The sequence below is a fragment of the Eubalaena glacialis genome, chromosome 11 (genome assembly GCF_028564815.1).
Source record: "Eubalaena glacialis isolate mEubGla1 chromosome 11, mEubGla1.1.hap2.+ XY, whole genome shotgun sequence".
Taxonomy (NCBI): Eukaryota; Metazoa; Chordata; class Mammalia; order Artiodactyla; family Balaenidae; genus Eubalaena; species Eubalaena glacialis.
In genome coordinates, this window is record NC_083726.1 from 9583837 (window position 1) to 9605765 (window position 21929).

The window sequence follows — 21929 nt, forward strand, 5'->3', positions numbered from 1 at the left end:
CCCTTCTCCTTTATAAAGGCCGGAACAGCTGAAAGGGTGGCAACTTCTCCTCCTGCCGCTGGGAGCAGCCCGCCTGCCTCCCCGTGCGCCCGCAGCCTCCCCCGCTGCCTCCCTGAGGGCTCCCCTCTGGCCGCCAGCGCCCATCTTTCATTCCCGAGATAGGGATATTTTGCGCGCACACACAGACACACACGCGCAAAAAGGGGGAAAAAAGCCCACCCTCCAGCCTCGTTGCAAAGAGAAAGCCGGAGCAGCCGCAACTCGCAGCCCGCAGAGGACGCCCAGAGCGGCGAGCGGGCGGGCAGACGGACCGACAGACTCGCGCCGCGTCCACCTGTCTGCCGGGCCCGGTCCAGCGCGCAGCGGGCACGACGCGCGCGCGGAGCAGCCGTGCCCGCCGCCCGGGCCCCGCGCCAGGGCGCACACGCTCCGGCCCCCCCACCCGGCCCGGGCGGGAGTTTGCACCTCTCCCTGCCCGGGTACTCGAGCCGCCGCTGCAAAGCCAACTTTGGAAAAAGTTTTTTGGGGGAGACTTTGGCTTTGAGGTGCCCAGCTCTGCGCTTTCCGACTTCGGGGGCCTTTCCAGAAAACGTTGCAAAAAACCTAAGCCGGCGGGCAGAGGAAAACGCCTTTAGCCGGCGAGCGAAGACGAACCATCGACTGCCGTGTTCTTTTTCCTCTTCGAGGTTGGAGTCCCCTGGGCGCCCCCACACGGCTAGACGCCTCGGCTGGTTCGCGACGCAGCCCCCCGGCCGTGGATGCTCGCTCGGGCTCGGGATCCGCCCAGGTAGCGGCCTCGGACCCTGGTCCCGCGCCCAGGTCCTCCCCAACCCCCCAACGACGGAGCCCGGGCTGGGGGCGGCGGCGCCCGGGGGCCATGCGGGTGAGCCGCGGCGGCGGCTGCAGCGGCCTGAGCGCCTGATCGCCGCAGACCCGAGCAGAGCCCACCTCCCTCCCCAGCCCCCGCCCCCCACCCTGGCCGCGGGGGCGGCGCGCTCGGTCCACGAGTCCGGGGCCCCGCGGGGCCGGGCCCGGAGTCGGCATGAATCGCTGCTGGGCGCTCTTCCTGTCTCTCTGCTGCTACCTGCGTCTGGTCAGCGCCGAGGTGAGTTGCGACGGCGGCTGGGGCTGCTTCGCTTCATTCATTACCCCCGACCCCTACCCCCCTGATCGCCCCCTCCTTTCGCTGCAGTGAACTTTGGACCCATGCAGTCCCTGGGTCTGGCGCCGGGCGCTAGGTGACCTCCGAGGGCTGGGACGCGAGGTCCGGGAGGTGCCAGGCTCTAAGAGGAGGGGGCAGCGGTGCCTTTCTTTCCCAGGGGCGATCTCAGATCTCCGAGCTTTTAGGCGTCAGGGGAAGGTGTGTGTGGTCCTGTCTCCCACCCCTCAGGAACCCGAGAATAGCCCCCTCCTAGGCCAAGGGAGAGGGGTGGGGTGGTGCTGAGGCAGCAGGCAGCGCGTCCTCCCGAGCCCACTTCGGCTACAGCTTAGGTCCTGTCCAGGACCCGGCTTGCACGGGAGGTGCGAGCTCGCGCACCGCTGGTGGCAGCCACGCCAGTCTTCGGCGGGGGTTTCCGTCCCACCCTGGCTCCAGCTCCCGGTCGGGCTGGGTGCCCTCGGGGCTCGTGCAGGTCTTGCCCGGCCCCAGAGTGCGGTGCAGGAGCAGCCTGTGTCTTGGGCGCAGTGGGTGCCGAGAGAGGTTTTGGGCACTTGGGATTAGGGGAGGAGTGGGGGTCTTAGGGAATCCAGCCCCCGGGGCGGTGTGTGCCTGAGGTCGCGCCATACCTGCGCCCGCACCCTGCGAGAGAACGCACCTCTCTCCCCCGCTCGCAGGGTGCGGAGCGCGCCGCCTGTAAAAGCCTAGCAGAGCTGGGGTGTAAAAACGTCTGCGGGAGCTATCAGATTGTATGAGTCCCCCGCACCCCTCCCAGCCTCACGTAGCAGTGAGTTGGCAAGTCTACCCGGAATCCAGGTGGGAAAGGGGGCGGGGCAGGGAGGAAGCGCGAGGTGCCGGGGAGAAGAGGGCAGCGGGGAGCGCGGCGTGCCTGGGTCCCGTCCCGCCTCTGCTCGGCCGCGGCCGGGAGCCCGCACCTCGCCCGCTCCCGGGGAGGGCCGGCCCCTCTCGGCCTCCAACGAGGCGCAGGAAGGAGGAGGCGGCGGCGAAGGGGTTAAGGTGAAGAGCTCCGAGGCCGCGGCCGGGCCTTGGGCCGCCGCCAGCGCAGGTTGTTTTGACCACGGAGGAGCCGTCGCCGTCTCCTTTTGTTCTCGGGGCTCCTCGAGGGCCGCCGGCCGCCCGCCCTGGGGCCCCGCCCTTCCGCGGCCACCCCCCGCGGCCAGCACCCGGGAGGGAGGACGCGGGGCTCAGCCCGGCAGCCTACAGGCCCCTCCCGACGCCCCCTCCTCTCCGCTCCCGCAGCCCCCCGGGCCGCGTCCAGCTGTTGCGAAGGGGGGCGCCGGCCGGCCCCAGCTGCCGCTTTGCCTCGCCGCGGGGTCTGGGGGCTGGGCCAGGTGCCAGGGCGTCCTGGGAACGGCGGCGCCCCCGCCGCTGCTCTCCGCAGCCCACCCCGCCCGGCCCCCCGACTCGCTCACTCACCCCACGCATGCACACTCTTGGCCGGAGGCGATGCTGCGCTCCGGCGGGCGGGCGGGTGCGCAGAGCGACGGGCACGCACTACCGCGGCCGGGTCGCGCGCCCGCCGCCGCCACGCCCGTGCACACGCGGGGCACACGCGCGCGCACCGCATACACACGTACGCACGGCCCCCGAACACGCAGCCTGAGCACACGTGCGCGCACACCTACGCACGCACATAGGCACGCACGGCCCCTATACCCCCATGCACCAGGTGCCCACCCCCGCGCAACAGGTGAGCCCACCGTGGGCCTTGGAACCTAGTTATCTCTGCAGCGACCCCGTTTCCTTCCTGGGTCCTATGAGGGAGTGGAAACAGGGACCCTCCCGTCAGGTCCCGGCTCCACAGCACCCACTGGTTTTTGCCTGGTCAGGTCGGCTCGAAGCCCCTCAAGCATTATCCTTCTGTGATTGCTTTTTAAAACCATGCTCATGTGGCCGAAAATGGGGGGCGCTGTGATGTCCGGAGCGTTTCTCCCTTCAAATAAGCCCTTCTCTGAACCTCCAAGACTGGATGACCACGAATGGCTGAGGGGGTTTCCCACCCCTGACTGTTCTATCCTCTTTGGGGATCGCAGCCCGCTCTGGAGAGGCTGGGTGACGGCTGGAGAAGGCCTTCCCAGGCCTGCCCTTTCCATTTCCAGCTTCATCCAGCGCCTCCTCCTCCTTTTCCAGAGCCCCAGGGGTATGTGTGTTTGCTGGGGAGGCTATGGCACGGAAGCTGGTGCCTTTCTCCTCACTTGAATCACAGCATCCTTGAACATGGCCTTCAGCAACCCACAGCTGTGTAGTGCTTTACAGTTTACGAAGCAGTTTCCTGCAGAGCCTGAGTAAGCCTCAGGAGTCTCTGAGGGGGGAGACCTAAAGGGAAAACCTATTGACATGGGAGCCAGTCCAGGAGGGCTTGCTGGTGGAGGTCGCCTTGGGGTTGGCCATGTCCTTGGCACGCTTGTACTGAGCCTCAGGTGGAGGCCTCAGCAGCTGGGAAGGAGGGATTGGGGAGCTCTGAGGTGGGGCCTGGCTGAGGGTTGGCTGAGGCCCATAAGGTCCCATCTCCATCAGCTGAGCTGGCTTCCGGAGGGTGACTCTCCTTGTCATGTGATGTCTCTGGCCTCTGCACCTTCTGCCGAGAAGGAGTGAAGGGGCCCGCAGACCTTCAATCGCCCAGCTTCTTTCTGGTTTGCTAATGGCCTTAGGTAGTGGGAGACTGACTTGCTGCAGGTTAGGATCAAACAGAATTTGGGGGCTCTGGTGCAAGACCTAGGAACAGTGTGTGTGTACGTGAGAGAGAGAGATTGATTCAGCCCGAGTGTAAAGAGGTGCTTGCCATGGGCCTCATAAGTCCCTTTCAGAGTCTTCCCTCACCCCCCCCCCCACTGAAATGCCCTTCTAGCACAACTATTTTCATTTTCTGATTTATTTAGTTATTATATGTTTTTCGTCACCAGAGTATAAACTCCACGAGAGAGCTTTTGTCCTGGTCACCACTGTCTCCCCTGCTTAGAACGGTGCCTGGCCCATGGTGGATAATCTGTAAATATTTGTGGAAAGGACAGGGAATCCTTGCGGGGGCGGGGAGGGAAGGACCAGACATGTGTCTAGGGCTTGCTAAGTGCTTTATAAACGCGGCCTCATTCAGTCCTCCCGCAGGGCAGCCCAACATAGCCATGCTGCCCCCCAGTAGGCATCTTCATTTGCGTCCCCCTGCATCGCTCCCTCCCCCCACCCCCATCTTGAGAGACAAGCACTTCTTTCTTTTCCATGTCTTGGTACTTGGACTGCCAAGATTAGACTGGATAGAGAGAAAGAAACAGAAGGAAAATTAGATTGCAAAGGTTCTGGGTATCTTGAGCTGGGCCTCAGTTTCTACCACCTAAAAAAAAAAAATGAGAAGTTTGGATCAGCTCAGAGCTCCCCGAGAGCAGCAGAATTACCTGCCTTATGAAAATGCAGATTCCTGGGCCCCACTCGGTGCTGCGAGTTGGGACCAGGGGTGGCTGGGGTCAGTGATTGCCATGCGCTGCCAGGATTGTAATTGCTGCCCTGGCCTCTCTCTTCCTGGTCTAACAGTTTTTCTGCTGGAGGGAGACGCGGGAGCCCAATGGGGGGCTGGGCTAACAGTAATAGCGGTGGGGGAGTGGGAGGGTCCCAGGAGCAATAAGGCAGGGAAATACTAGGTGGGAAAGGCTGGTTCTAAATGGCTTCTGTGGTCTGCCCAGAGAAGGCTTCTTCAAAGGGCTTGGCTTTGGCATTGACTCTAAATCAGGCCTGAGACTCCCAGGCAGGCGGGCGCTCCAAGGCCTTCTCCCTCTGCCAGCCACTGACAACGCCCCTGCTTGCTTGGGCCAAGCCCGTGTTGTCTCCCTCAGCTGAACGGCAGGCAGTCTGGGGAGTGTATATCTGTGTGTACAGCTGGGGCCCAGGCAGAGGGTGGGGTCCAAGCCCCTTTAATCTGCCAGCCTGGCTGGGAGCAGGTAATTCACCTGGCCTCAGCTGGCTTGTTCCCTTCCTACCTTCCGCAGCTGGCGTTAGGGGTGGGGTGGGGAGAAGGCTGTTTGCCTTGGCTCCCACAGCTGGCTGTGCCCCAGCTGCCTTCTTGCCACACCCTCGCCCTGCCAGGAACCCCAGGCCTGAGATCTGGGGCAGCTTCATCAGGGTGCCAGGCCTCCTTTCCTATCTCCGAGGGGGAGCTGCCCACCCTAAGGAGGCTTCTAGAACCTGTGCCCGGCTCCGGGCTGCTCACCCTCCCACACCTTGAGTAACCTCTGACCCCCAGCAGGTGCCCATGTGAGTCTCTCCCAGGGCATTGCATCCTGGAGCTGACCACAGGCTGAATTTGCCCACCTCTCAGCCACCCCCAGCCCCGGAAGGGACCCACCCACCAGCCCACACGGCCCCGGGCAAGTGCCAGTGTGGGGCTCAGGTGTCATTTCCTGTGGCCCGGCACAGGGGATAATGCAAAGCCACATACTCTCCACCTACCCACTATCATCCTCAAAAATGTCCTGCACTGCAGGCCCCGCGCATGCGTGCTGCTCACTGCTGCCCTCAAGGAGCCACACTGAAGGAATGCATGGGGATCACAGCAGGGCTCATTAACTACCCATCATTTGCTGGCTGCTCTGCTAGGTGCGATTCCGCCTCCCAATAACGCCGCTGAGGTATTATTAGCCCCATTTAAAAGATAAAGAAGCGGAGGTTGTGTTAGTTTCTGCTGTATAACAAAGTGAATCAGCCATATGTATACATATATCACCATATCCCCTCGCTCTTGCGTCTCCCTCCCACCCTCCCTATCCCACCCCTCTAGGTGGTCACAAAGCACTGAGCTGATCTCCCTGTGCTATTATACTCCAATAAAGATGTTAAAAAAAAAAAAAGAAAGCAATTCCATTTATAATAGCATCAATAAGAATAATATACTTAGGAATAAAATTAACAAAAGGAGTGTAAGATTTATACATTGAAAAGTACAAAGCATTGTTGAAAGAAATTTTAAAATATCTAAATAAAAAGAATGACATCCATGTTCATGGGTTAGAATAGTAAATACTGTTAGGATGGCATTAATCTTCAAATTGATCTACACATTCAACTCAATTTCTATCAAAATCCCAACTGGCTTCTTTGCAGAAATTGGCAATTCAGAATTCATAGAGTTATGCAACCATCGCCCATTATTTAATTTTAATTATGCTAATATGCACCCAAAGAGAAATATAAGAATTTTAATAACAGCCCTATTCACAATAGCCTCAAAATGGAGACAACCCAAAAATATATCGAGTAAAACGTATAAATAAATTGTAGAATACTTATTTAATAGAATGTAAATGAATGAACCACTACTAAATACAGCAACCTGGATAAGTCTCACAAATGTAATGTTGAACAAAGAAGCCCATTACCAAAGAGAACATAGTTCAGAATCAGACAAACCTAACAGTAATAGAAAATGGGATAGTGGTTACCCTTAAAAGGAGTTGTGACTAAGAGGAGATGCAAGGAGAGCATCTCAGGTGCTGGGATGGTCTGTTTATTTCTCAAGGTATGTGTTTACTTTGTGAAAATTAATTAAGCTGTATACTTATGACCTCTGTACTTTAATGTGTGTATGTTACACTTCAATAAAAAGTTTGACCTAAAAAAAAAAGAAGCTGAGGTTTTAGGTTGTTAAAAGCCTGACTCCAAGAACCCAGGTTTCCCTGGCAGCTGAAGCCCTTGCTTTGTCTACTACAGAGCTTTTCCATCTCTTCACTGTGGATGTTTGGGACCAGAGAATTCTTTATTGTGGAGGCTGTCCTGTGCATCGAAGGATGTTTAGCAGCTTCACTCGCCTCCACCTACTAGATGCCAGTAGCATTCCTCTATTTATAACCACCAAAAATGCCTCCAGACATGACCAGTGTCCCCCGGGGGCCCACCCGCCCCTGACTGAGAACGGCTGCTCATGACCCCTGCAGGGTGGGGAGCTGACAGGAACTGAGGTTAATGCCCAGGCAGCTCCATGGCGCTGGGACAGAGGGGCCCACTCTGCCACTTACGAGTCGTGTAGACCTGTAGCTGTTTACTGAATTTTTCTAAGCCTCAGCTTCCTCATCTGGAAGATGGGAATACAAAAAGCGCCAGCCTCTTGGCGTGGGTAGTGGGTACAGCATTTAACTCAGTGTCTGGCCTGTAGTTAGCACTTCGCAGAAGTTAGCTGTGTCAAATTATTAGTGTCAAATCCAGGGGCTCTCAGGGTGTTCTGGGCATCCAGTGGCCAAATTACTGAAAGCACGTGCAGGAATGGCGTCTCTGCTTAGAGGAAAGTGGACTCTTTAGGAGGCAGTGTGCTCAGGGGGGGTGGTCCTCCTGGTGGAGGAGGGGGAGAATCATACAGGAGACAACTCCAGAGACAAGGGGAGAGTCCTTCATGCATTTTACCAGTATTTATCGAGCACCTACTGTGTGCTTCTCCCACCTCTCCTGTCTCTATCCTGGGCTCTTCCCCACTCAGCCTGGGAGGTTGTGGGCTTGTTTCCATGAGACGGCATCTCCTTTGCATCATAGGCTGGGTCTGGGGCATCTGCTAGGTAGGCCTGTTTGGGAGTCTGCCTACCCTGCCTTGGCCCGCAGCGGCAGCGGCAGACAGCTCTCCAGGGGGCAAGGAGGTCTTGGCACGAGTGCTATGTGCCATTTGGTCCTGGGCCTTTGGGCCCCTCTCCTGGGGGGTTAGTTGAATCATTACTCCACAAGCAGCCTGGGAGACCTGGCTGGGGACCCCACCCTGGGGTTTCCTCTGCTGCTTCTCCCGGGAACCCCAGGCAGAATTAGAATTGAATCAAATGTCTTCAACCCCTTCAATTTGCAACTGAGAGCCAGGATCAGAGAGGGGCGGTGGCCAACCTGAGTTCACGGGGAGGTTAGTAGCGGGGGAGGTGAAATCCCGCTCTTTGGACTACCAGATCTGGGGCAGACAAAACCCTCAGGGGCAGTGGCCTGCCTTGGGCTTCACCGGAGACCAGCCAGCTGCTTTCCGTTCCGTGGGTTGGGTCCTGTGTCCACATTTGGAGACCACCAAAGGCATGGTCTCTCTGGGTTGGAGGAGGCAGGCCACGTGGAGGTGGGAGAGGAAAGTGAGGGGCAGCTGAGTTGACATCCCTCCCCATCTCACACACGCATCCCCTGGTTTCCCGGCTGTGCCGTTGTGGACCCCAGCTCCCAGCCAAGCTTACTGCTAGACCCCCACCCTTCTCTCCCTCATACCTCCCAGGTATACCTCCTCATACCTGCACCAGGCAGGTTTATAAGCTCCACGTGCCAATGAAGAAACTCAGCTCAGAGCTCTCAAGGAATTTGCTTTAAGAGGGGACATGGCCACACTCCACCCTGGCCTTCTGGCTCCAGGGCTGACTCCAGTGGCCAGGCCCGCGTGTGGTGGGGCCCCTGGAGGAGGTGTTGATAAGTGATGAGGAGGCAGAGCTTTGGGGGAGGCTAGAACCTGATCAGTCACCAGGCTCCTAACAGACCTTTCGGGGAGCACCCCGGGGGACTGGCCACGAGGCGGGGAGAGGGCGGCGTTCCTTCCTCGAGGCAGCCTGTGGGAAGCCTCTCAGCACTCCAGTCTTTGGAGAGTTCAGTGCACCAGCTCGACCAGGGGCGCCTGCCTTCTTAATCCAGGGAAACTGAGGCACAGACTTGTGTAACCCAAGGTCAGGCAGTAGTAAGTCAGGTCTGCTGAAACCCTCCCCAGGGGCTCCTCCCACAAGGCGGAGCCCTCCTGTGTGTTTACGTGTGCACGTGCGTGTGTCTGCACGGGTGTGAGTTCGGACACGCAGCAGATCTTGCGCATTTTCTTTGCCCGGAGGCACAAGAAAGAGGCCCTCACCTCTTTTTCAAGACCTTTGGCATCAGCCCCTCAGGTCTCCCTGGACCATGGGGGACGGGGCCGTGACATCCCTGTGAGGGCTGCTCTCATGTTATTGTAGGACCTGTGATTTCCCTGGAGGAAGCCCGGCTCCAAATGGGGCCTGTCAATGTGCTTATTAAGTTTCAAGTGTTTTTGGCAACAGGCCAGAGGGGCTCTAAAAATAGGGTTTGGTTGGGCATGGGGCACTGGTGAGCTTTCAGGTTTCCCGGCTGTATCTGAGGATTCCCTTCCCTCCTCTTTTGAGTGAGAGGCTAAATAGATAACGCTAGTACATGTGGCCTCCTGAGACCATCCAACTCTTCAAGCATCTATTAAACACCTTGTGTACCCAGGTGGCTGGGGGTACAGGCTCTGCCATCAGAAAGATTTGGATTTGAACGCAGGTTCTGCTGATAATTGGCTGTAGGACTCCGACAAAGGATGTCGCCTATTTGAGCCTCTGTTTTTACCTCTGTCAAATGGGGATAATTCGATCTCCCATGACAAATGCTGGCTGCCTTTAGCTGTCAGGCGTGGAGGGGAAGCAGAGAGAAATCAGATTGTTGGAGCCTCCAGAACCTGTAGTGTGATGGGGAGACAGATACATATGATCAAATCTAACTTAAAGCAAGCTGAGGTTCTGTTTGGGGGTGAGGGGTGCAGATCTGAGCTGCATCTTAGAGGCTTCCGCAGGTTCTGGTCCCGGGCCTTTGTGCTCCTGGTTGTCAGGCCTGGAATCTCCCCCCGACCCCTGCCTGCCCCCGGCCTGGCTGTCCATTTGTCCGTGGCCAAGGGGCCCTATGGGAACTTGCCATAGGAGGGAGTGTGTATGTTGGGGGGAAGAGGGCCACGGCTGGGAAGCCCTTGCTCCCAGCTCACTTGGCCCCCCTGTGTCTGCCTGGCAGGGGGACCCCATTCCCGAGGAGCTCTACGAGATGCTGAGTGACCACTCCATTCGTTCCTTCGATGACCTCCAGCGCCTGCTGCACGGAGACTCCGGAGGTGAATTGAACCCTCGCCCGTGCTCTGGCCCTCTGCTGAGCCCTGGGCATCCCCGCTGCCAAGGGGGGCAGGGCATCTGGCAAGGGCATCCCCGCTCCCTTGGCATCCAGAGACCCAGAGGCCTGTGGCAGCCCCGCAGGGCTCGGCCACACCTGTCCCAGGCAGGGCTGAGTAGGCGGACGGGTTGCTACCTGGGATGTGGGGCGTGGCGGGAGAAGCTCCCACATGTGGCTCTGGCGGGGTGCAGAGGGCGGGGTGCCGAGAGGAGGGGGCAGGGAGAAGGTACCCAGGGCATCTGCCGAATGTGCCTCCGGGTGTGGGCTCGGCCGGGGAGGGTGGTGCCAGAGGGGCCCTCTCCCTGCCCCTCTGGCCGAGGGCCCAGTCTCCAAGGTCTCCAGGGGACACCTGGCCCACACTAGTGGGCAGCCCTGCCCTTGCCCAAGAGCGCGCTCAGCGCATGGGCACGTGCTTGGTGGCACACACGTGGCGGGGCTGGCGGGCTGGGTCGGGAATGTATTTATAAACGCTGCCTTCAGAGCAAATTCCATTCTATTCTAACCTCTGGCCTGTTCCCTGGAGCCCTAGTCGGCAGCCCCCCTGCACCCCCAGCTCCCCTTCCCTCTGGGGTTTTGTCTCTTTGTCACTTTGTAATCCTTGCCCAGACTGCTATCTACGGGGGACAGCATTTCCTGCCTTTGTTTCCTCTCCCCGTTGGGCCCCTGGCTCCCTCTCAAAAGCATTCCCGGGCCCTTTCAAACCCGCCTGTGCTGGGGGCTGGCGAGGCAGGCGGGAGGGGGCCCCAGCTGGGCCCACCTATTGTTCACCAGGCCCCCCGCCCCATGTCTCCCACACCTCCCACCCCATGCCCGACTGGCCAGCCCTGGTCAACACAATGGGGCAACTTCCAAATTTAGCCTCTCTGCTGTTTCTTCCCAAGGCCCTTGGCCCTCACCCTCGGGCAGCCCCTGTGTACCCCGGGTGGGAGTCGGGAGCTCCGAGATGAGATTTTCAATAGCAGGCCTGTTTCAAGGCAACCGTGTGGCTATTTTTTCCTAATCAACTTAACCTTTCCACAAAGCACATCTTTTCCCCATCTCCTCCCCACCAGGGACATTCCAGAGATGGCAGAGAGAAAGGAAGGGAGTGAGGAGGACAGACAGACGTGCTGACGCAGGAGCAGTAGGCTAGACGGAAAGGCACCAGTTATAGCACAGTCTCCTCCACACAGGACCTACTGGGAGCCCGCACGGATGAGCGGGGAGCTTTGTCATGGGCAGGGCCAGTGGGCTGGTGGGCTGGGGAGACAGCGGGAGCGTGAGGCGCTGCGTGGAGGGAGCAGGAGCTTGTCCTCAACCCCCATAGTTTATTTGCTGGCGCTTCAGCCGTCAAGAGATAGAAGGGGCTGCCCACAGTTCAGTGTGGAGCTCCAAGTCTTCTGCAACCCTCACTTCCCGCAGACGCTTCCGGCCGCCATCTCTAGAGAGAGGGATGCCTCCAAGGAGTGCCAATGATGCTGAGATGAGGGCCACCCAGGATAGAGAAGGGAGCTGTGGTTTGTGACTTTAGGAATAAATGGACAACATAGGGCAGAAGTGGGGCAAAAGGTTAGGGGGAGAGGGACAAACACGGTGATAGACTGGGGGCTGGAGAGAGACCAGGGCCGAAAAGGGGGCAGGGCAAGGGCTCCCCCAACACCCCACCCACCGCCCCACCAGGCCTGGCTCTTCACCCTGTCTCTGCCTTCAGCCTCCACCCCCATCCCTCTCCTTCCCTCCCTCTTCCCCGCCCAACTGGGCCATTGTCCGGGGCTCCAGAGGGGCTGTGTCCAGGGCATGCCGGTCCCCCCTGGGGATTCTGGGAATATCTCCATTCAGCACTTCCTATGGGAACGCTGGGTGGAGGGGCTCTGGAAACTAGCCTTCAGAGCTCTGGGTCCTCACCCTGCCCTGGAGGCCAAGGAGGGTTCTCTTACAGTAGCAAAGGGGATGGGTTATTTTTAACTCCATTGACATGGGTTCTGTCCAAATATGTGGTTGAAGGGCCCGGAGTGGGGCTGATGATCCCTTGGCGATGCAGTCAGGGCCCCACCACCCTCTGAGTCCCATGGCCACCCTGGGGTTTGTCCGGAGGGGCCCCTCCTCAGAGCTGGGACCCTCGGGTTTACAGGGAGCCAGAAGGGGAGACCGTTTTCTGGAGTGGTGTGCCAGTGGGGGATGGGGAGGGAAGCAGTCCTCCCGCCTGCCCTGGAACCTGCATCGGAGCCCCCAGAGCCCTGGTCGAGCCAGCCAACGGTTTTCAGAGTGTGTCTGACCTCCTCTTACAGATGAAGACGGGGCTGAATTGGACCTGAATTTGACCCGGTCCCATTCTGGAGGCGAGCTGGATAGCTTATCCCGCGGGAGAAGGAGCCTAGGTAAGACTGAGGGTGAGAACGGTGGCCTCTCAAAGGTGGGAGCCAGGGAAGAATTGGGGATGCAGCCAGCCCGAGGCCAGAGGGCCTGCTCCTTCGCCCTGACACTGAGGACCGAGTGGAACTGAAGGAGCACAGCCATCCTTAAGTACCCTCTATTAAGGAGCTAAGCCATCATCCTCCCCTCCCCCAACACACACTGTTTTCTAAATATAGTTCGTTAAAACCTCATCGGTTCATTAGTTCAACCTTGGAGGTGGAGATTATTAACCCCATTTTATAGAGTTGAAAACTGGGGCCCAGAGAGGGTAAAAAAGCAGCTGAGGTCACACAGCTAGCAAGTGGTGGGGCTGGGATCCTAAGCGGCTCTTCTTGCTTGAACCCAGTGCCGCTGGCAGGCTGCATGTCTCCTCTGCAGCGAAGCGCTGTGCCTGTGACAGCAGGCGTGAAGCAAAGGAAGGTACAGGTCACTGGGTCCCGCAGAAGCTTTCTTAGGGAGGCGGGTGCTCGCTCCAAGCCCCTCTTCCTCTCTGCCCACCTGCAGTCCCCAAAATTCTGTAGACCGTGGCTGGGGGGCCCGCCACATAAGAGTCAGGTGGCCTGAGTTTCACTCTTTGCTCTGTGAATTTGGGCAGCTAATTTAGCTCTCCGAGCCTCAGTTCCTCTATATGTGAATAATGACAGATGACAGTCACCCCAGCATTGACTGTAAGCCTGCTGTAGGCCAACTTTCACATTCCTCCTTTGATCGGCAAGTACAGTATAGGAACTGTTATTTTCCCATTTCGTAGGTGAGGAGACTGAGGCTTGAAAGAAGCAAAAACGTAAGAATAGATTACAGTGTAAACAGCAATGTGAGAGTGGCTACAAGATAATACACAAGTAAGGGCCACATGCCGGGCAAACTCATAAATGTGTGAAATCATCGAATAAAATGGTTGAGGGCTGGCAGGAGGAAACTGACGTGGACCCCGCGCCAGCGCTCTCGGAATGATCTCACTTGATCCACAGTGGTTTTGGGGTATAGATCTCATCATCCCCATTTTTATTTATTTATTTGGCTGCATTGGGTCTTCGTTGTGGTGCGCAGACTTCTCATTGCAGTGGCTTCTCTTGAGGCAGAGCACGGGCTCTAGGCACTCGGGCTTCAGTAGTTGTGGCGCACGGGCTTAGTTGCTCCGCGACATGTGGGATCCTCCCGGACCAGGGCTCAAACATGTCCCCTGCATTGACGGATTCTTAACCACTGCGCCACCAGGGAAGTCCCTGATCATCCCCATTTTGCACGTGGGGAAACTGAGGCCTCAAGCCTGTCAGCAGCCTGCCCAAGTCCCGTGGCTGGTAACCCTCCACGCTGGGGTTGAAGGAGATGGGACAGGCCAGCGTTTCTGAGGGCGAGCAGTCCCAGAGGCGATCCGTGCTGAGCTTTCCTGTTGGTGGGGCTTCTGGACAGGCCCACCACCCTGATGGAGGTCCCCGCTTCCTCCAGGTTCCCCGACAGTCGCTGAGCCAGCCGTGATCGCCGAGTGCAAGACACGCACCGAGGTGTTCGAGATCTCGCGGCGCCTCATAGACCGCACCAACGCCAACTTCCTGGTGTGGCCGCCCTGCGTGGAGGTGCAGCGCTGCTCCGGCTGCTGCAGCAACCGCAATGTGCAGTGCCGCCCCACGCAGGTGCAGCTGCGGCCCGTTCAGGTACCCAGGCCTCGGCCAGCCCAGGGTGGGGGGCGCGGGACTCGCTGACCAGGCTTCGGGGGGCGTCCAGAGGCCTTCCTGGTGGGCTCCGGGGCTCCGTCCAGAGAGGGCCGATCTCGAGAAGCTCCCTCCCGACAGGTGTGCAGAGGCCGCCCATGGGTCCGCTGAGGCCATCCAGGCTGCGGTGACCATGAGCCACAGACAGGCCCCGGGGGTGGGGCCATATGTAAAGGATGCTGCCTCCTCCTTTACAGGGATCAAATCCCCAAATGTCCCTGGAACAGACAGGTCCACAAACACATCGGACACTCAGAACGTTCTGGGCAGCTGTTCAACTTCCCTCAGAGATCTCCCCTCTTCAGGGCTCTCAGTTTTCTTCAATCCACACAGAGAGAGGCTCAGTTAGGTGCCCCAGCATCTTTAACACCCACCCATCTCCCTTTGACAAGTCGTGTCTTTAGCAAGGAGGGCAGAGAGACCCCCTCCAAGCAACAGACCCTGAAAGAGCTGGGGCAGCCCCTAGTGGAGAGTCAGAATGCTGAATCCTGTCCCCTTTCTGGAAAGACTGGGTGTACACTCTGACTCAAGGGAAATTTTAGAGTACGGGCCATCCTGGGGAGCTCCTGGTCTCACACGGGGCAGGGCAGGGCCAGAGAAGTCTCAGCTGTCTTCTGGTTTATGTGGAAAGGTTTCTGCACCCCTGGGGGCAGCCTCACCCACACACCAGCTCAGGCTGGGCCGAGCTGCTGCTGGGCGGTGGACACGCCTCTCCAGGGCTCAGGACCGGCTGGTGCTCTCTACCTACTCTTGCCAAGTGCCCTGCCTGCCTCACCACACTCCCCTCCCCTATGGTCAGCCGTGGCCTTGCCTCGTGCCCGCCTTCCATCCCAGGCCTGGGCCTTGGGCCCAAGATTACCAATGTCACTTTCTACCCTGGCACCCAGTGTCATGGTATCTCCTGTCCCCAACACTGCCAGCTCTGTGGATGGACACCTGACAGCTGACCTCCCCCTTCCCGCCTCCCTCCTGGATAAAGCCTCCCCCCACTTCCTTCCAGACAACCATCTCCCCGCCTCTGCTGCAGCCCCTGACCTTGGCTGGCGCTCAGGGAATGAGGACACCGCAGGCCCCACGCTTAACCGGGAAATGCCTTTCTCCCTCTCTGGGGGATCTGAGGGGGGCTGCCGGAGACCAGGTCAGGAGGGCTTGTTTTGATGGAAAAGCTACGAGAAGAGCAGAGGGCAAGGTCCTGCCATTGTTTGGGCCAAAGCGTCTACCCTGCTGCAATCCAGGCTTTCGAGGAAAGATCACCACAGGGGATGCTGGGTGGCAGAGCCGGCAGGCAGCTCTCCCGGACCCTGCCTGTGTGGTCTTACGGAGGCACTTTGGTGGTTCTGTCCTCCAGGTAAGAAAGATTGAGATTGTGCGGAAGAAGCCAACCTTTAAGAAGGCCACGGTGACCTTGGAGGACCACCTGGCGTGCAAGTGTGAGACGGTGGTGGCACGACCCGTGACCCGAAGTCCCGGGAGTTCCCAGGAGCAGCGAGGTAACCGCCCATCCAGGGTCTGCCTCTAATTGCTTAGCCCCCTTCTTCTATGGCAGCTGCCGGGGGCATGCGGGGGGAATTGGATCTGGTATGCCCCTGGTTAAGTTCACCTGCAGCTTTCCATGTCACTGACAACAATCCAGATTCCTCCCCTGCCTGGGAGGCCTTATGTGAGGATGTAGCCCCCGGTTAGCCCTCTGGCCTTGTTACCAACCAGTCCCGCTCACTTATGCCACCCCAGCCAGGCTGGCCTGTTTGAGTGGCCAAGTAAGTTTCTGCCTCAGGGCTTTTCTTTGTACATGTCACTCTGGCTGAAATTCACTCCTCCTGGCCCTTCACAAGCCTAGCTCCCGCTCTTCACTTGGGTCTAAGGTCAGAAGTCACCTCCTCCGAGAGGTCTGCTGGCCGCCCCATCCAGAGCAGCCCCCATCCCAGTCTTGCTACCGTAGCCCCCTACTTTGTTTTGTGAGTGCGTGAAATGGTGGAGGGAACCATGGCCTGGATGAGAGAACACCCTAAGGCATATATCGTAACCAGATATTTGACGACTTGTCCTGGGGAGGAGAAATCAAACTAATTCCTGGTAGCCTTGATGAGGGAATTAGGACCAGTGAGGGGGAAAATCACCAGAGAGAGATTTTAACTACATATATGCAAAAGCTGGTGAGCAGTCAGGAGTCCAAGATGGAATTGTCTGCCTTGTGAGGTGGTGAGTTCTGTGTTCCTGGAGGTATGCAAGTAAAGGCTGGGCAACAATGTAGCAGGCAGGTGACAGATAGGGTTCAAACGCACGGATAAGTTGGAACTGGAGTTCTGTTCCTGTCCTTAGATTTCATGAATTCACAATTTCAGGGGCAAGTTTGACTTAAAGAGTTGAAAGGGACTAAAAAAATGGTCCAGTTGCCTCCTCTGCATTTTATGGAGGAGGTGCCTGAGGTCCAGATAAGCTGAGGTCTTGCCCAAGGTCACACAGCCAGTTCCAGGTAGGGGCATAGCTAGAATTCAGGTATCCTGAAGTTCTGTTCTTGGCTCCTCCCTCACCCTGACAGCTGTCACTGGCTCTTAACTTGCCTCGTCTTTTTTTTTTTTTTTTTTTTTAAGGATTTAAAAATTTTAGAGCTAGAGATGATCTTACAAGTCAGTCCTTCAGTGTTACTAATGGGGCTGCTGGAGCACAGAGAGGTTAAGGGACTTCATGAAGGTAGCACAGCGACAAAGTTGAGCCTGGAACCCAGGTCTTGGAACATCTAGTTTTGGGTTCTTTTGACTGTATCTTGCTGCCTTTTCTCCCTCGAGGAGAAAAGTAAGGATCAAATGAGACTCATTAAGTTAATAAGATTAGATGAGCATAAAAAAATCATGCAGGTGACTGTTTGGATTTTCAATAACTTTCTTTGGTTAGGGGACAGGACAATCTCACTGTCATTTCTTACTAACAAGCCTCCTGAAGACAGGGCCATCTCAGCCTCTTCCTCCTGTTCTAAGAGCTGAGCTGAGTCATGGATGTCCTAGGAAGGCTGAGAATTTGACAGCTTCAAACTGACATGTTGTAAATTATTTGTAGAGTTAATATGGAGAATGACTGCTGTTCAGGAAAAATTACATTCTTCTTTATGTTTAGAATGGGGTTCTTTTCCCTGCCTTTGTTTCATGTGATTTTCTGAACCAGTTTCTTAGGAGGCATGTTCAACCACTTGATATGTAGGTCTTGCCATTTTAGTTTCAGCATTTTGGCCCTGGGTGACAGTTCCTGTGGCAGCTGGTGGTGTGGCACGTGTGATAGTCAGTGTCAGACCTCCTGGGCTCAAATCTCTGCCCTATCACTTATGAACTGAGTGATGACCTTGAGCTTGCTCAGGCTTTTCCCAGCCCAGCGTCCTGCTGATGGCCCTGTCTCTGGCCCTTCAATGGCCCTCTCGGGCAGCCTCCCTCAAGGGGGACCTGAGACCCCACTGAGTCCCTAAATTTCCTACTTGCAGCAGTGGGGTAACTGCCTCATGGGAGCCTGTGTCTGTGAGGTGGGAAGTCAGGTGTTGGCCCCAAAGTAGCTGGGTGGGCTGGGGAGAACTCTGAAGGCTCCCAGGAAGAGGCAGGCCTTGAGCTTGGCAGAGAAAACTTTCATTGCTAGGGTGTCTACCTAGGAGCCCAGGAGGAAGAGAGACATAAGTGCTAATCTTGACCAAGACTGGCAGGCACTGTGATTTACAGCCCAGTGGTTGAAAGCATGGATTCCAGAGGCAGATCCCTGCATTCAAATCCTAGACTTTCTGTCTCAGTTTCCTCATCTGTTAACTGTACAAACCTATACCTGCTGTGAGGATAAATAAGCTTAGAACTTTGACAGGTGCATGCTAGCTAAGGGTTTCTGGTGATTTCCATGTATTATCTCCTAAACCTAGGGGGCCAGGGCTGCTGTTCTCAGTTTTAAAGATGTGGGAAGTGAGGCACAGAGAGTGTATGTGACTTTCCCCAAAGCATACAGCTAACACCTGGGAGAGCCCAGTTTGGACCCAGGTGGTCTGGCCTGCCCCACTGTACTGCCTCTCGGAGTGGCTAGGGCCAGGCAGATGACAGGTACAATGGAGGGAAAGGCCCAGGTCAGTGGTGGAGGGGTGTGGTTATGCCCGAAGCCTAGTGGCTCCCCCATCCCATGACCGGAAGAGGCTGAGGTTGGTGGGAGGAAACCTCAGTAGGGGGTCAAAGGAAGGAAAAAAGAAACAAGTGAATAAGAGCAGCTGCTATTTACTGATCACTTCTCTAAACTTAGTGGCTTAAGACAGTAGTCATTTTCTATGCTTTCTCCCGTCTGTGGGTTCACTGCGCTCAGCTGGGTGGTCCTGGTGGCATCTCTTGCAGTTGCAGTCAGTTGTCTGGAGGCTGCACTAGGAGAGCTGGGCCTCTATCCCTCTCCCTGAAGTCCAGGGCCTCTCCTCCCCATGTGGCTCCCACATGCGGCAACCCCAGCAGGCCAACCAGACTTCTTAAGTGACAGCACAGGGTTCCCCAAAGTGCAAAGGTGGGAGCTGCCAGGCCTTCTTAAGGCTCATGCCTGGAACTGACCAGCACCAGTCTGCCTCCTTAAATTGGTTAACAGATCCAAGTCCAGTCCAGGTACAAGGGGCGTGGAAATCGGGGGCATATCAGTGGGGTAATGACAAAGAACTTGAGGCCATAGTTCATCCGCTCCCCTCTGTGTTTGCCAGCATATTGTCAGTTATTCCTTCCACTAGTCCTATGAGGTGGGCAGTTTGTTATCCCCATTTCACAGATGGGGAAGCAGAGGCACAGAATGGTTCAGTAATTGTCCCTAAGGTACAGCTGGTGAGCGGTGGAGTTGGGATTTGAACCCAGGAGGTCTGGCTGGGTTCAAATCTAGACTCCCCTCCCAACCCTTCTCTCAGCCCAGAGGATATGGGGAGGTCTGTGGCAGGCCTTAGTCAAGGGGGATAGACACCCCCAAATCCCCGCCAGTGTTCATCCACCTGCTAACCAGACCTTTCTTTCTCTCAAGCAGCCAGGACGCCCCAAACTCGGGTGACCATTCGGACGGTGCGAGTCCGCCGGCCCCCCAAGGGGAAGCACCGGAAGTTCAAGCACACGCATGACAAGAAGGCACTGAAGGAGACCCTCGGAGCCTAGGGGCATCTGCAGGAGAGTGCGGGCAGGTGAGGGCCCGGCGGGGAAACTGAAGCCCAGCACCCTGTGTTCCTTCTCCCTGGCCTGTGGCTTTGGCTGAGGAAGGGGTGGGGGGAGAGGCATTTTCCTGTACCAAATCCAGGCTCTAAGCCTTGATCTCCTCTTCCAGTTATCAATGGAGTTTTTCCACGGCACAGGTTGGGTGAGGGGCTTTAGGGACCCCTGCCCAGCTGTGTCTCAGTATGTCCTAAGAGAATGGGAGGTCTAAACCTCAAATCTTCCAGCCCTGAGCTCTGCTGGAAATCAGGGGCAGCTGGTCGACCCCAGCTCCCTGCCCCTGGTTGCCTGTAAGAGTGGGATGGAGCCCTAGGCTGTTTCTGATCCCCGTGTCCCTCTGCTTGGCCTACAGGGTTATTTAATATGGTATTTGCTGTATTGCCCCCATGGGGTCCTTGGAGTGATAATATTGTTCCCCTCGTCCGTCTGTCTCGATGCCTGATTCGGACGGCCAATGGTGCTTCCCCCACCCCTCCACGTGTCCGTCCACCCTTCCACCAGTGGGTCTCCCCTCAGTGGCCTCCAGCATCTTGCCCAGAAGCTCAAGAAGGAAATGAAGGACCTGGACTCCATCGCTGTCTTCCTCTCCTGACCTGGAGAAAATGGGATGAAAGTGCAAGAGAGACTGATGGGGTCGCTGTTGGGGGAAAGGAGCTTCCTTCCCCAGCGCTGTGGACTGGCCTGAAACCCTGCACGTGGGCCTGAGGACCTCTCAGCATGGCCTGCCTTGTCCCTGGACCCGCAGCCAGCTCTGACGGGAGCACCCCCAGGCAGGCCAGGGTACTCGTACTCCTGTGGCTGAGACCGTGTTGGGGAGCATAGACTGGAGAAAACCCCCTCCTGCAATGCCCAGGCCTGGTCATCTCCCCTTGGTTACCTCTGCTCACAGTGGCTTCTTTTCATTTTATACGTTTGAATTCTTTGAAGATGCGGACTCCTCCAGGCAGGTGTGGCCAGAGCACCAGGCAGCCATGTGCCCTCTCAGACGGGTTAGAGACGAAGTTTGCTCCGGAGGTGGATGGAGATGGTGACCTGGGCATGCACTGCCTCCTTCCACTCCCCCTGTTCACTTTTTCCTCTGTTTCATCTCTCTACCTCCACCCTGTGTCTCCTCCTGTCCTGACCCTTCAGTCTGCTCCACCAAGGGGCTCTTGGACCCCTTTTTGAGGCCTCAGATAACCCCAGTCACTGCTCTGTAGGACAGAAGACCAGGGCCCAGGGCAGCAGGGGGCCTGCCTGTCGTATCCCAGCCCAGCCAAGACTGCCATGTAAGGTTGTACAGGGTGTGCACTGCACAAGGGCACTGCATGCAGGGAGCACAGGTCACACACAACCGTAGACATGGCCAATTTGTATATTTATTATGACAATTTTTTGGCAGATGGAGGTAAAGTGTCTTGAGGAAAGAGATCCTTTTCCTAATTGACACAAAGGCTCCGTGTGGACTGGCTGTGCCTCTGACCCAGCCCACGACTTGGAGCGGTCAGACAGGACTGAGCCCTTGGTGGGGGACAGGGGAGCAACACTTGTCCCTGTGGCCTCTATTTCCCCAAGTCCTCAGCTCAAGCAGTCTCCCCTTTAGGCAGGTGTGAAAAACCCAAGAGAAAGTCTCCAAGGGTAGGGGGTAGCCCTTGCTCCGCCCCTGCACACGCCCCTCTTCTTAGATCTTTTTGAGTTCCATCTCTGGTGGCTCCTCCCAGGAAACCAGCTCTTGGGCTGGGAGTGGGGGAGAAAAGGGAAAAGATCCCCAGGGCCCCCTAGGGGTGGGGTCTGAGCTCCCACCTCCCTTTCCACCTTCTACTGCACTTTCCCCCCTCCCCCCATCTCCCAAATCTGCTTCCTTCAGTTTGTAAAGTCGGTGATTATATTTTTGGGGGCTTTCCTTTTATTTTTTAAATGTAAAATTTATTTATATTCCGTATTTAAAGTTGTAAAAAAAAATAACCACAAAACAAAACCAAATGAATCCGCCGGAGATCTGTCTGTTGGCACTGCATGTGACAATTACCCTTTGCGCATTGGCAGGATTTGCCGACAGCTTACGATGGGTTCCTCTCGCTCTGGGAGACTCAGGCGCAAACTCAGGCGCGTGCGTGCGCTCGCACACACACGTTCACACATGCACGCGCACACGCCGGCCCGCTGCTCTGAGCAAGGCCTCTGTCTGGGAGCCGGTGAGAGCCAGACAGCCCACTCTGTATGGCTTGGTCCCGCTTGCAGCTCCTGATACCTGGACCCCACGTCCCTGTGCTTGTCACTGGCAGTGACAAGAGATGGGTTTCTCCAGCCTGAGGGTCTCCACAAGGGAAACGGATCCTCAGCATCATGGGGTGGGACTGGCTGTGGGGAGGGGGTACCCAGCGTGGGGAAGGCTGGAGGAGGTCCTGGAGGGGCCGTGGGATTTAGAAGGAACACAGCTGAAAGTTGGGGCTGGGGTCTGATCTTGGCTCGGCCCTTAGCCAGCTGTGTGGCCTTGGGCAAGTCATAGCCCTTCTCTGGTCAGAATACCATCTGAAACAGAAGAAGATGGCCAGGAGACCTGTGGTCTCCAAGGTCCTG

General features: G+C 57.1%; 1 protein-coding gene across 3 annotated transcripts; it reads left to right on the plus strand.

Annotated features, from left to right (window-relative positions):
• The first annotated feature begins 38 nt into the window (after positions 1-38).
• On the plus strand, positions 39-21665 carry PDGFB (platelet derived growth factor subunit B). Of its 3 annotated transcripts, none has more exons than XM_061205092.1 (7): positions 39-1105; positions 9929-10025; positions 12349-12438; positions 13925-14130; positions 15536-15677; positions 19189-19342; positions 19872-21665. In XM_061205092.1, exons 1-6 carry the CDS (start codon positions 1043-1045, stop codon positions 19314-19316), a joined length of 726 nt encoding a protein of 241 aa, XP_061061075.1. In that variant the 5' UTR covers positions 39-1042; the 3' UTR covers positions 19317-19342; positions 19872-21665. The 3 variants fall into 3 exon arrangements, with proteins under 3 accessions (XP_061061075.1, XP_061061074.1, XP_061061076.1); XM_061205091.1 differs by having other exon boundaries at positions 19723-21663; XM_061205093.1 differs by having other exon boundaries at positions 40-1105; positions 19192-19342; positions 19723-21662.
• The last annotated feature ends 264 nt before the right edge of the window (positions 21666-21929 follow it).

Excerpts from the sequence above, each read along its gene's own strand:
- PDGFB (XM_061205092.1), top strand. The coding sequence starts at position 1,043 with ATGAATCGCTGCTGGGCGCTCTTCCTGTCTCTCTGCTGCTACCTGCGT. Across the intron at positions 1,106-9,928 it reads TGCGTCTGGTCAGCGCCGAG|GGGGACCCCATTCCCGAGGA; the intron begins GTGAGTTGCGAC and ends TCTGCCTGGCAG. Across the intron at positions 12,439-13,924 it reads CCGCGGGAGAAGGAGCCTAG|GTTCCCCGACAGTCGCTGAG; the intron begins GTAAGACTGAGG and ends CGCTTCCTCCAG.